Here is a 13,683-nt window from a genome sequence, read left to right on the forward strand (position 1 = left end):
TCATTTTAATACTCCCTTAGTTCCATTGTATAAGAGTTTTAAGGTTTTTTTGCTCTATTTATAATATTTTCACAAATTTCTATGCACAAATTTTATTAATATAACAATTTATGACTATTTGATCTATACAGTATATTTTTCTATTGGTTGAAGTTTTTTTTTTTGAAAAATAAATAAAAATGTTGAAGTTTTATAAATGACACAATATTTATTGTTTATTAATCTTTATGTTTTTACCCAAAAACTCTTATAGGACAGAGAGTACGATTTAAATATTTATATCATCATAATAAACCATATTTTAAGTTTAATTACACATTTCATCTTAATGCATAGAGCTAAATATTTTATACCAAACAAAATTAGTACATCATATCAAAACTATATCTTAGTAAGAATTGAAAATACAAATAAAAATTAACAAAATATAATTTGCAAAAAAACTGAATCAACATTATTTAAGATATATTTGTTATGTTGTTATCTCATAAGTGCTAATTTTATCTCATGTCATAATCAATTTTAACTAAGTGAAATTTATAAAATAAAAACATATATAAAGATATGAGACATTCTCATCAAATAATTGAAGATTCATTCTTACAACTTATAATTTATTTCAAATTATCTTATGTTGTAACATATGCATTACAAAAATACATGTGTTGAGATTATAAAATCAAACTTATAAAACAATTACTAATATTCTTAAATGAATTTTTTAAAATGGTACATACTAATATTTAAAAAATCTTAATCTAAAATAAATTTCATCGTTAGACATGCAATTTAATTATCACATTTAACTATCTATTTCATCGTAAAACCATAATTCACTTCTTCATTGATTAGAGTTAAAATTTTAATAACAAAAATAATATTAGCATCATATGAGATAATATGTATATTGGTTAGTATTTTAAATCTAGCAGTAAAAAAAATTAGTTAACATCCACAAAATTTTAGGGAATCCAAAAATATCATAAATATTATACTTTTATATGTCATAATTTCAGAAATAATACCTTTGTCAATTTTTGTCAGTTAACCAAAAATTCATTCCAACAAACTTTTTTTTTTTTTTTTTTCAGGTTTCTCATATTACTGCATGAATTAAAATCTTGAAAATAAAACATGTAAAACTATACTAATACACATCATGCAATGATTTTTTTTTTTAAGTTCATTATTCTTTCAAGGTTTTGTGTACTTACTTACAATAAAAATTTATATTACAACGATAAATACAATTTATATCTAATTAAAATTATGTCAAATAACTTATGTAATTCTTTTTAACTTTGTTATTCATTGATTAATATTCATGCTTAATACATTAAATTTTTACTTACACATGTCAAATTTTATTGAGAACACACGTTTATAAAAAAAAAATTGATATGTGTCAACATCTAATCAATATATTTGACACATGTCAGGATCTTGTTAATAAGTAAATTTGACATCAAGCTTTATATAATAAGATACACTAGTCTACATCTGAAAATTTTGAATAATATGGTTTTCAGTTCATTGCTTGATCCATTGGAGAGGAAAGTGTTAGTATTACACTTTACGCTAAAATTCTCTTTTTCCACGGATAAAGCTTAAATAAAACTCAAAAACAATAAGCACAAGCACTAAGCTATATTAGGTAGTACTAAAACGCTCGTTGCCGGGATGACGTATTCTCTTCAGGAAGATTGAGTATTTGCTGAATCTGGTAATGAGCCTGCATATTTATCGCATGATACAAACAACCATTAGGATAATCACTACCCGAACGGTAACTAGGCAGAGGGTTTCTAGTCAAATCCTAACCTCATAAGACAAATGAACTACTATTACTAAGCAAGATAAGAACTTGAACTTACCAGTTTGATGCGACCTTTGATCTGCGTAATAACAGCAGTAAACTCTCCTAGTTGCCTGCCAAAACAAAAACCACCATTTATATATAGTAATCCACACTAAAGTGCATCATATACGATAATACAACCATGTTTTTCCTTGGATTCACCCACAAGCAAACAGCAATATAAGGCAACATTCAGAACTTTGACAACTTTAAAACAAGCAAGCAGCATTTGGAGAAAGCAAAGGTTTATCATACTTTTTAATTCTTTCCTCCCTTTGTGAAATATGCTCAAGAGCTTCTTGCCTGGTGAGTTCCACATAAAAGCCGAGTCCTATATCCATGAATATGTGCCGAGTATCTGGCCTGAACTCAAACACACACACCCAAATCAATTGTAAACAAAAATCAGAAAGCAAACCTGGTAGAACTTATCTCAGATTTTAATCCGCAGTAATCTCAACATTTTATGCTCAGCTCAATAAAACATAACTAGCATCTAACATATACAAACACAGTGAAAGTTCACTACTTATAAAGTTTATTGAAGGCAGGAGAGTTTGTGCTCTTTCGAAAATACATTAAGCTGCACATGGAGACTGTGTATGACATTTCACAGATAATGAGTTGACTAATAATATTAAACGAAAGAATCAAGAGCTATCAGTGACGTACACTTCAGCTTGCATGTAAACTTCTGAACCGAGGTTGACCATTGTTTTGAGACTATTCACATCATTTTTCTCCAGAGTTTCTAGGTTATTCCGCAAGTCAGAGCTAAAGTGGGAGTAACACCGTTAAGGAAACTAAGAATATCTAACCGAATTAGAGCTCACTGGAACAGCAAAGTATAGTTAACGAAAAACACCAACTCTAGATTTCAAAAACACAAAACCCCAAGTTAAAAAAACTGATTGGTAACTGAATCCGGTCATCTTTGATGGAGATACGATATGAAAGAAACTAACAAAACATTAAGAATCAGCTTAACGAGATGCACAATCCAAGAAGCAAGAGTCTTCCCTACACACAAAAAAAAAGGATACAGTACTTTTTGTTCTTCAAAGATCTTGTCCCTGCAAAACCAAACGATGTAATGACTATAAACCTTAAACTAAAAGACTAATAAATGAATAACATGCAAAGAAAACAAACAAATCTAATCCTACATACCGTGAAGTAGTTGCATGTACAAGCTTCTGTTTTAAACCTTTATCAATAATCTCCTCCAACAACTGCAAGTCCTTTTGGCGTCCTTCGTCCATTACTACAACACGACCAAAACACATCAAGCTTATTTATTTGAAGGACCTAGAGTCTTCAATTGTTCGTATTTCAAAATCTAGAATCACCTAAAAAATCAACAAGCCACGAGAGCATTGAAACTATATAGGAATTGCATCCTTAGAAGCATATCATCGAACAGGTGGTGAACACCCAAGAGAGAACAAAAATCACTAAAAATTCTCCTAAAAAATACGATGATCATAAATGGTTTCTAAACGAAACGCTATCAAAGAACAAGAAAGCATTCAACTTTATCGAATCCAAAGTAGATAAGCGTGTATAAAATCACAAGATTAACAAAGATTAGAGATACAGAGAAGAGCAAAGGTCCACGAAGATTCTGACTCACAAGCAAGGTGATGGAAGAGTACTACACACGAAAAGAGCAAACGAAGATGGTGCTGGTGGTGACAGCGATGTTGAACGTCGGTGATAGAGACGGCGAGTGGCGACGGTGAAGGAGAACGAAGGATATTATTTGATGGTGGTTTAACAATCCTGATCGATGGAATCCAAATTATTTAAACTATGTAAAAACCGGTTTACGATCAATTTTGGTTTTTTTACTTCCAAGTCCTTTAGAACATAATTAATTTGCAGAAAAACCCACCTAGTTTTACAAATTACTATTTTACGCCCAAGGTTTTTCCAAACACAAAACATATATGAGCAGAACTACGAACAAACTTGAGATGCTATAATCATCAAACCATGTAAATACATAGTAATCATTAATCATACATAACAAAACCTCAAAAAATGCATCAAATTTTATTGGTGAAAACAAAAAATCCAAGTGAAACCCCATTGATATACATCTTATAGAATGATCCATAAACACACAACAAATCTTTGAACAGCCTTAAACGACTACTCCGTATCAACAACCGCAATGGTTTCCATGATTGGCTGAGTTTCACCACCTCTAGAAGCTTCCATACTATAATAAACTCGGCAGCTGAAATAGAACACTGCACTCATCATCGAATCTATAAGTGTCACAAAGGAATACATCAACACCAACAGAGGACCTTCCCATAACCTCGAAGACCCATCTCCATAACTCACTTTCTTCACTCTATGATCAAACAACCCTTCCACAAACGCCAATCCTAAAGTAGACCCAAGGAACATCAGCAAACCAACCTGAATCTGCCCTTTGATCAGATCACTAGCTCTCACCAACGCTCCTATCCCTGAAACATCTTCCAAAACCGAGATCACAACCGCGGTGTTGCAGATGATGATCGCGTTGGCGAATACTACAGAGAATGCTAAACCAACTAAGATGGCTCCATAGACACTGAAGTCTGGAGAGAAGCCGAGAACAAAGAAGGAACTGCAGATTGCTACAAGAAGAACGCAGAAGAAAGTGAAACAACCAACAATCAGAACGCAAACCCAAAGGTAAGTGAACACAACTCGTTTCCACATCTTATTCAATGCAACCAAGAACTTGCTAATCTCGGCTTTTTCTCTCGAGTAAGTACAATCAACTGAGTAAACCACAGCTGCTTTAGACAAGAGAGACACAGTGATGAACAAAGGGAAACACATTGCTGACGAAACAGAGGTTTCAGCGAACTTTTGACAAGAGTGTTTGACGAAAGGCTGCAAAGGAAGACCACTTGACTTTGCTACTAAAAGAAGCTTCACTGTGAGTTTGTTCACTAACGATTGATCAACTAAAAAGTTTGGTAAAATCAAAGCAGAGACAGGACATATCAAAGCAGCAGTAGTGATCATGAAAGCACCTAGATTGTACCGGAGGATTCTAACGGATTCTCTAAGGATCTCTAATGCATTTGAAGAGTGAAACTGCTTGTGACTGTATGATTTAAGCTCTGGTTTCCGCAAAACACCTACGAGATTTGTTGTTTCCGTCTCCATTTTAAGAGAGTGAAGTGTGTTTTTCAGTTGAGTTTGAGATTACATACCATGAATCTTGATTCAGAAGCAACGAGTCGAAGCAAAGATTCGATCTTTCAGACAACCCAGAAACAAAATTGGATCTTTAGCTCAGTAAAAGAAAAAAAAAGACGAATCTTGGAAACGGGATCTCGATGATGTTTTCTACGTTCCTACAAAAATTTTGTAATAGAGAATGGTTTCTCTAAAAGAAGAAAAAAAAAAATGAAAGATTACTAATTTTGTCGGTGGCAGAACTGAACGTGCTTTTGTCCCCTCCAGTGTAGATAATCCAACGGAGATGTAATCAATCTTCTTCTTCTTCATCACGAAGTAGAAGCTAAACCGCTAATTCAACAAGAATCCGAAAAACACTGAAACGTAAACCCGGTTTGGAAATTATTGATTTGATTTGATCAATTGAGTTAGGCCCAATAATAGCTCTTAAATGGGCTTTTTGAGAGAGAGAGAGAGAGAGAGAGAGAGTTTTTCCGGTGAAAGTAGGATGAAGTTTTGAGTTAGAGTGGAAGTGACACGCCGTTGACCACTAAAGACGGGAGCTTTTGAGAGATACAATGGAGCTGAATCTTCAAGAGAGTGAAAGGAGATCAATTCGATGCATTGTGAAGCTTGGTTTGTCTTTTGATCCCAATTGCTTCAACGATTCTTACATCGTATTTGTAGTTGTTTGTCTTATGGGTTTGATTCTGATTTGATTTTTCCAATGATGAAGGAATCTAAAGATCTCTCTTTTATTACTATCCCATCAGTCTTACTTTTGTAGACTTTGTAACAGAAAAATGTCTTTAAATGATTTGATAGGAGGTGCGGCGATTACTTGCAAGAACGAGCTGGAGAAGATTCACGATGAGAATCTGGAGATCGTGGCGTGTCAGTTACGTCAGGCTATGATGGAAGGTTCAGCTCCGAGCAAGGTTATTGGAATGGATTGGAGCAAGAGACCTGGAAGCTCTGAGATTGCTTGTGATGTGGATGTTTTAGGGGATCAGGAATCTTCTGAGTTTAGCAAATTTGTTGTGGTTCATGGCGCAGGTTAGTTGTTTACTTGTTAGACATTGGTTCATCTCTGCGTGTCTCTTGTAACGAAGGATCAACATCTTTGATTAGTTCCTTACATATATCATTGACCTTCCTGCTTGTGTTGTTGAGCTGTTATTTCGTTTTTCGGGTTTTATTATGTGTTGTTTTTGACCTGTGTCATTAGGTTCATTTGGGCACTTTCAGGCCAGTAGATCCGGAGTTCATAAAGGAGGGCTAGAGAAACCTATCGTCAAAGCTGGTTTCGTCGCTACTCGTATATCTGTGAGACTCTCTGCCAAAGCTAATGCTCTTACTTGAGCTAGTCTTGTGTTGTTCTGATAGTTACTCTTTCCACTCCTTTGCAGGTCACCAATCTTAATCTTGAAATTGTACGAGCACTTGCCCGAGGTACCTCTAAAGTTTATTCTCTAATTCTCCTCTGGATTTATGTTTGCTGAGAGGAAAAGATGAATTTTGAAGCTAAAGTTTATGCTTTCTTCCAGAGGGGATTCCTACTATCGGCATGTCTCCATTTGCATGTGGTTGGTCAACCTCCAAAAGAGATGTAAGAACCAACTGAACTTCTTTACCTTTATCTATTACCTGATCTGAATTCTGAAGCTTGGTTTATTCAATTATAATGAGACTGCTATTTGAATTAGGTGGCTTCTGCGGATCTATCAGTCGTAGCTAAAACAATAGATTCAGGATTTGTCCCTGTAAGTTTTGAATCCCACCAGTGGCATTAGGTAGATGTTTCCTAAAGTCATTCGACCATAATTTTGGCTGTCCTGGCCAGGTTCTCCATGGAGATGCAGTGCTAGACAATATACTGGTAATATGCTCTCCGGGGATACCAAATATCGTCTAGGTTCTTGTCCTTTTAAAATTTGAACTGCTGAAAATTCTTGTCCGGAACAGGGCTGCACCATATTGAGTGGTGATGTTATCATCCGTCATCTTGCAGATCATTTGAAGCCAGAATACGTTGTCTTCCTTGTATCCTTTTCATATTATAAAATGCAAATTTGCTTTTCTTAATTTGTGTTCTCTCTCCCCATTCCTATATATTCTTAACTTCTTACAAAGACAGACGTACTAGGTGTCTACGATCGACCACCTTCAGAGCCTGACGCTGTGCTCTTGAAAGAGATCTGTTAGTCCAAAACTTCACTGTTCTTTTTAAATGGTTTTGAAACACTTGGCCTAATCTAACAGTTCATGCAGCTGTTGGACAAGATGGAAGCTGGAAGGTTGTGAATCCCGTATTGGAACACACAGGTAAAAGACAGAGAACCAATATTGTAAAACTGTGCAATAAAGTCTGAGGTTTTAGTTGAAACTTGTCTAAATTTTGGAATGAAACAGTTGACTACTCTGTTGTCGCCCACGATACAACCGGTGGAATGGAAACAAAGATATCAGAAGCTGCTATGATTGCAAAACTTGGAATTGATGTCTACATTGTGAAGGTATAGAAAAGACATCTTTTGCCTTTAACTAAATTATCTCTCTTAGACAAAGATGGAGCTTTAAACCACGATTAAGCTTTCTCTATATATCTCCTAAACAGGCTGCCACCGCACATTCACAGAGAGCGCTCAGCGGCGATTTGAGAGACAATGTTCCTGCAGATTGGTTCGGCACTATAATAAGATTCTCAAAGTAGCAATATCTCCGACACAACAAATACTACTAATCCCAGCTTTTCAAGAAAGAAAACATTTGACCTTTTTTCTTGGTAATGGTGTTTTTTGTGTGTTTCTATTACCATACTTCGTGCATGGACGACAAATATCTTATACTATTGTAATGTCAAAGCAATTAACGAAATTCGTAATCTTTGGGAACTTACTCTGATTTTATAAGTAATCGAACTCTCTTCCTACATTAAAATTGCAAATAAAATGTATTTAACTCTCCTCGTGCACAGATTAAGATGACCACAAACTAAGTTCATGGGAAAGGACCAAGAATTAACGGGTTCAGTTACAGCAACAAAGACGTAGTGAAACTGTTACTGACCAATTAGAGGACAGACTGCAGAGAGATAAACAAGTATTGCGTAACAAAACTTAAGAGAACAAACATAACCCAAAAAAAACGTAGAAGGGGTTTAAGAATAACATCTGATAGAGGAAACTTTCAATGTTTCAACACAAACTTTTCAACAATCCAAAACCAATAGATAGTGGTTGTCTTGAAACAAGAAACACACACATGGTCTAAATTAGGAAAAAGAAAAAAAAAAAACATCCTTTTGTTCTTATAACACTGACATTTGTATGTCAAACTGGTAATAATATAATCCTCCTCAGTGAAAAGAGAATGATACTTTGTTTACTTGCCACCACCAACTTCCTTGACGGCACAGATCTGCTCCTCTCCCATGGAAGACATGACAGACACCACAACATCCTTACCCTCCTCAAATCCACTCCTCATCTGCATATACAAAAAAACCCCCACAATTTGTTTTTCAATATCACAAATCCAAAAGCGAACGAACACAGGTCATGTGTGAGAGAGAGAGCAAGGATGAAAAGAAAATAACCTGAGCGGCAAGAGCATCATCGGTGGGAAGCTTGAGGTCATCCTTAGTGCCACCACTGTCGGTCAAAAGGCTAACCTGTAATGCAAACAAACACAAAATTTTAAAATAAGCCTAGGGTGAAAACAAAGCTGGAGTGATATAGTGAGTAAGAAGAACATACAAAGCCATCCTCAGAGATATCAATCAACTGGTAATCAACACGGTTCACATGGGGAACCTGACCAACAACAAAAAAACAAATCTTGAATCAGATCATACATAGAGATATTATGAATCATGCATAAAGAGATTTGTGAGAGTCTGCTTACATCACAATTGTGGGAAGAGGGGACAATATCTTCAAGCTTCTTAGCGTTGAAGATATCAATAGCAACAAAGTGACATTTGGCGTGACCGTGCTTGCCAGTCTTGGATGTCGAAACTTCAACAACCTATATACATCATACATCGAATCAAAACCTTGTTCTCCATGACTATCTTAAATCAAATCAATCACAATCACAAAAAAGCGTATGTTGCTATATTCTGATTTCAATCATTTCCGCAAACATAACACAAATCTACAGAACCATCACCATAATAAACGAAACAAAACAGGATATAAGAAGATTCATCATATCATATTCATCTAAGCGATCTGATTTAACCAGCAACAGAAAGATAAAAAAAAAAAAGCAACAAAATCATTTTCAAAACGGAAGATATAACAAAATCAACGAAGATCTAGAAACAGATAAGAGAGATCGGATGGAGGAAAACGAGAAAAAGGACCTTGCAGGGACGGCCTTTGATGACGATGTGACCACCTTTACGGATGTTACCAGCTTGCTGAGGGTAGGTCTTGGAGGCTCCGGATTCGCTGGACTCGAAGTGGTGCTCGTCGTCAGACATGTTTTCTTTCACGGATTGAGGAACAAACAGAGAGAGTTTCGTAGAAGAGAAGGAGATTATGAGACGATGAGAAGAATGAGAAAAAACCTAAAAAGGAGAAGTCAGCCAAAGTGATGTCGATTTTTTTATATAGAGGCAGAGAGGAAGGGAGACCTTTCTAGGGTTACTGTGTTATTATCCTCTTTCTCAGCCGTTCGATTTGAATATTCTCAACCGTTCAGATTTACTCTAATATTTATCCCTTTCTTTCTTCTTTCTGTTGCATCGCGTGCTTTCCACGCGGCCCCACTTTAGCTTGCGGCGTCTAATTTCTCATTTTATTCTTTTTTCTTTTCTTTAAAAAAAAAAAAAACAACTTTTATTTTTGCTCTAAAGATCAGATTTAAAACATAAGATTGGATCCCTAGCTAGGCGCTAGTTGGACGGAAGTAAAGATCTAGCGCCTATAAAGAAAATCAAATATTAAATAAAGATTAATTAGAGACTAATTTTAAGGTTATTTATTAAATTAATAATAAAATAAAAATATATAGTTCTAAATATATGTATAATTTTATTTATGATAAAAGGAAAAATATTAAATAAAATATAAAATTATAATATTGTTTTTAAAATTTTAGTAAACACATAAAAACGTAATTTTAAAAGAAAATTTCATGATTTTCATTAAAAGTTTGTACATTAGTTATTATAAAACATCATTAACTATTCATTTAAATGTCTAAATAAAAAAAATATTTGATTTATATTTAGCTCCAAAAATAATAGATATACACAAAATTAAGCGGAAAGTAATCGGATTAAATAGATTAAAATCAAATTAGTTAGGTATAAACAAATAATCGATGCTAGGCGGGGATTAATCATTAATCGAGGCAAATATGGTGGACTTAGCGATTTTACGGGCGTAATCGGTGCTAGTGGATTTTTAAAACAGGAGGTTAGATTAGACTTTTAATTTGTGTTTTGTGAATTAAATAAAATTAAAAGTTGTGTTTTGTGAATTAAATAAAATTCTGCTCACTTCTCATTTTAGTTAACTTTTGTATATTTATGTGGATCTTCACTGCAAAACGAAATGCTATTTGAGTATCTCGGAAAACTGAATTAAATACTCCATCTACTTCATAAAGAATGTCATTTTGATAAATTTCATACAAATTAAAAAATAAAAAATGATTTATACATGTTGCTCTTATTTAATAAGTAGTTAATGATCTAAAATTAATGATAATAGGTTTGAGTTTAGGAATAAAAAAGAAAATTTAGCATTCAAACAGAAATATAAAATGATATATTTTTTTTAAACAAATTAAATTTCTCTAAAATGACTCTGAAGACATATGTTTAGATACACGAGGAGAAGAAAAGAGTTAATAGATATGAGCATGACAAAGTTGTCCATCTTTGGACTTGAGATGACACAACGATGTATATATATCATATACTCAGGACTGCATATACTGATATACATATATATATCATATACTGATATACATATATATATATCATATACTGATATACATATATATATATATATCTTCCAAGAATGTTGATATACATCCCACTCTCTTGCACCAACTTCAGCCAAAAACGAAAGTATCTAAGACTTTGATCATCTCATCCAAACCAGCAAAAGATAACCTCACCTAATTACTAGCATCCATATTCCATATGCAAAATGTGAACTTAGAAACTGAGTAGCTCGAGAAACACAACTTTGTAGAGGACAAGAAAAGACGTAGAGAAAAAAAAAACAAAAAAAAAAACGTAGAGACTTGTAATATATATACCATGCTAACAAATCTAAAGCTACTAATAAAAAAACAAAATATAAAGCTTTAACATGTGAAATATGACCATGAATTTTTGGTTCAAGTTGTTGAGATGAGTTAATAGTGGCTTGCCTCTTGCAATTAGAATATACAATGGATGTTACAACATCATCATGTCTTTCAATCGTATCAGCAGTTTCAACATTCAAATGAATCAAATCGTACCTAATAAACCAATTCAAGAACTGAATCATCGTACCCAAGATTCATATTCTAATCAAACACACAAGAATTCCATACTTTATCACTCAAATATTCAATGGTATACAACTAAACTAATGATAAAAATTCTCAAAATTCTCTGTAATCTCTGAAGACCGATGTTATCACTCAAAATAATGATACCATCAGCCTTTGATTGCAATTCTAGACTTAGCAAATATCTTTCCACATTGTGAAATCTCAGATATTGCATGTATGTATAATAATAATCGCACAACAAGCATTAATGCACGGTATTGATTTTTTTGAAAACTTCCATGTCCATCTTGGATCGAAGGAGTTACCTAGTTGCTACAAGAAAATGGGCTAAGTGGGCCTGATTATTTACAGCCCATTAGATTTTAAAACACACTATAGAAATTTGTATATAGTTGTGTTAGTATTGAATTATTAGCACATTATTTAAGAGACTGATGTAATGCATTTGATTATGAACATGATTCTGCTTTCTTAGAAAACCAAAAAATTTCATAACTTCAATATGACGTCTGTTTGAGGCTTTATAAATATGTACTAGTTTTTAATGCTAAATATCATATTTCATCTTACTTTCGAGTTTGAAAGGCATGCCATGAGCTAAATAAATAGCGACCGGAATATTCCTCTTCATCCTTCTACAAATTTAAAAGAGGCATGGAATAATAAGAGGTTTTTAGCTTTCAAACTAGCAACTTATACATGACTTTTCGGAAAATGTATAGGCTGTGTGAACGTATTACTCTACTACGCTCTGAGCATTCTACTATACTTTTACAAAAGTTACATTTTACCTTCATTTATGGCATCTAATATATTTTCCTCAAGAATGTTATTGAATTTTTTTTTTTTTGGTTAATCCATATATGCTACTTATATCTATATGACGTTATAACTTGTTTTTGTTCTATATGATATACCAAAATTTTGAACTGATTTGCAAAATAATCTCAGTAAAAAAAATCATAATTAAATAGGTGGAAATTATGATGATACGATTTAACCAAAATGCCATTTTGTCATTATTTTGTTAAGTAGATAAAATTAGTGCAAAATCGTGTAAAATAGAAGTCATCTGTCAAATGATTACTAATGTATAGAGAACATGGTGACATTTTGACCCCAAAGAAAAAGAGAATTGGATGACATCAGTTAAAAAATTGTGTTTTCATATTAAAATAACATGCTATTAAAAATAAATAAATCATTTGGAGGAGACATTGTAATACTTCCCCCATTTTTTTTTTTTTTGGCAAATAATTTCTTATAATCATGTAGCAGATAATTTTTGGAAATCTTAATTCTTTTTTGTTTAGAACTCTTTGTAACATCAAAGCCTAAATATCAGTGCGTTCACTTAAAACCTGTCACGTGTCAGGAGTCTACTCAGGACTAAAAAGAATGCTTTTTTTTTTTTTGTTTTTATGGGGATAGTGGCAGTTAATGTAATAATTTCAACAAAACAGTCTTTTTAAAAATTGAATAATTTATTTGAGTAAAAAAGAGATGATGATCAAAACCAATCAGGGACGACCAGAAGCAAAGTTTCTCAAACAATAGTTAATTTTGAAGTCGTAATTATTTACAAAGGTCAGGGGTCCTTATTACCTAAAAACCTCAAAGTTGGCTTACATGTGGGGGCCAATGGCTTTTAAATCTAACTAACTTTTTAAAAACAATTTATGCTTAATTTAGAAACTAATATTGTATTTATCATATATGTGTATTTATTTGGTTGTAATATGTCTTTTTCATATATATAAAAAAAAAGAATAGCAAGCTTCTCATCTTACAATTTTTAAGTTTGCTAATAATTATCTAAAATAAGCTTATTTGCTTTGGGTAGAAAGAAAACAACCTACTGTAGTTTTTTTTTTGTTATTGTTGAACATAGTTTATAAAACTTAAATAGCCAAACACTAATAAATGGGAACATGAACCAACAAAAAGACTAAGAGATATAGCAGAAACAAATCCACAAATAAATAGGCAAACTTAATTTTTTTCTACAATATCTCTTGATTTTTTTTTTCAATGTTCACCATATTGGTGTTTGATTCTTTAGAACACTCACATTTATGTAAACCAATTATCAATATATTCTAAGTTAATGT

The 13,683-nt window shown here is 33.1% G+C and overlaps 4 protein-coding genes across 4 annotated transcripts; 1 reads left to right on the plus strand and 3 right to left on the minus strand.

Annotated features, from left to right (window-relative positions):
• LOC104756876 (protein UXT homolog) lies at positions 1,451–3,638 on the minus strand. The gene is made up of 7 exons (XM_010479532.2): positions 3,492–3,638; positions 3,029–3,122; positions 2,902–2,931; positions 2,531–2,632; positions 2,114–2,221; positions 1,875–1,929; positions 1,451–1,732 (listed from the first exon to the last, which is right to left on the minus strand). The coding sequence occupies exons 2-7, from the start codon at positions 3,118–3,120 to the stop codon at positions 1,661–1,663; spliced, it is 459 nt and encodes a 152-aa protein (XP_010477834.1). The 5' UTR covers positions 3,121–3,122; positions 3,492–3,638; the 3' UTR covers positions 1,451–1,660.
• On the minus strand, positions 3,819–5,443 carry LOC104756877. Its single transcript, XM_010479533.2, has one exon. The coding sequence runs from the start codon at positions 5,030–5,032 to the stop codon at positions 4,013–4,015; it is 1,020 nt and encodes a 339-aa protein (XP_010477835.1). The 5' UTR covers positions 5,033–5,443; the 3' UTR covers positions 3,819–4,012.
• On the plus strand, positions 5,530–7,951 carry LOC104756878 (glutamate 5-kinase-like). The gene is made up of 12 exons (XM_010479534.2): positions 5,530–5,683; positions 5,873–6,103; positions 6,276–6,373; positions 6,457–6,499; positions 6,595–6,656; positions 6,754–6,810; positions 6,891–6,926; positions 7,013–7,090; positions 7,181–7,247; positions 7,319–7,372; positions 7,460–7,563; positions 7,665–7,951. The coding sequence occupies exons 1-12, from the start codon at positions 5,626–5,628 to the stop codon at positions 7,758–7,760; spliced, it is 984 nt and encodes a 327-aa protein (XP_010477836.1). The 5' UTR covers positions 5,530–5,625; the 3' UTR covers positions 7,761–7,951.
• LOC104756880 (eukaryotic translation initiation factor 5A-2) lies at positions 8,196–9,648 on the minus strand. Its single transcript, XM_010479535.1, has 5 exons — positions 9,417–9,648; positions 8,954–9,076; positions 8,806–8,862; positions 8,646–8,720; positions 8,196–8,536 (listed from the first exon to the last, which is right to left on the minus strand). The coding sequence occupies exons 1-5, from the start codon at positions 9,534–9,536 to the stop codon at positions 8,432–8,434; spliced, it is 480 nt and encodes a 159-aa protein (XP_010477837.1). The 5' UTR covers positions 9,537–9,648; the 3' UTR covers positions 8,196–8,431.

The sequence above is a fragment of the Camelina sativa genome, chromosome 17, assembly GCF_000633955.1.
Source record: "Camelina sativa cultivar DH55 chromosome 17, Cs, whole genome shotgun sequence".
In the NCBI taxonomy this organism is placed as follows: Eukaryota; Viridiplantae; Streptophyta; class Magnoliopsida; order Brassicales; family Brassicaceae; genus Camelina; species Camelina sativa.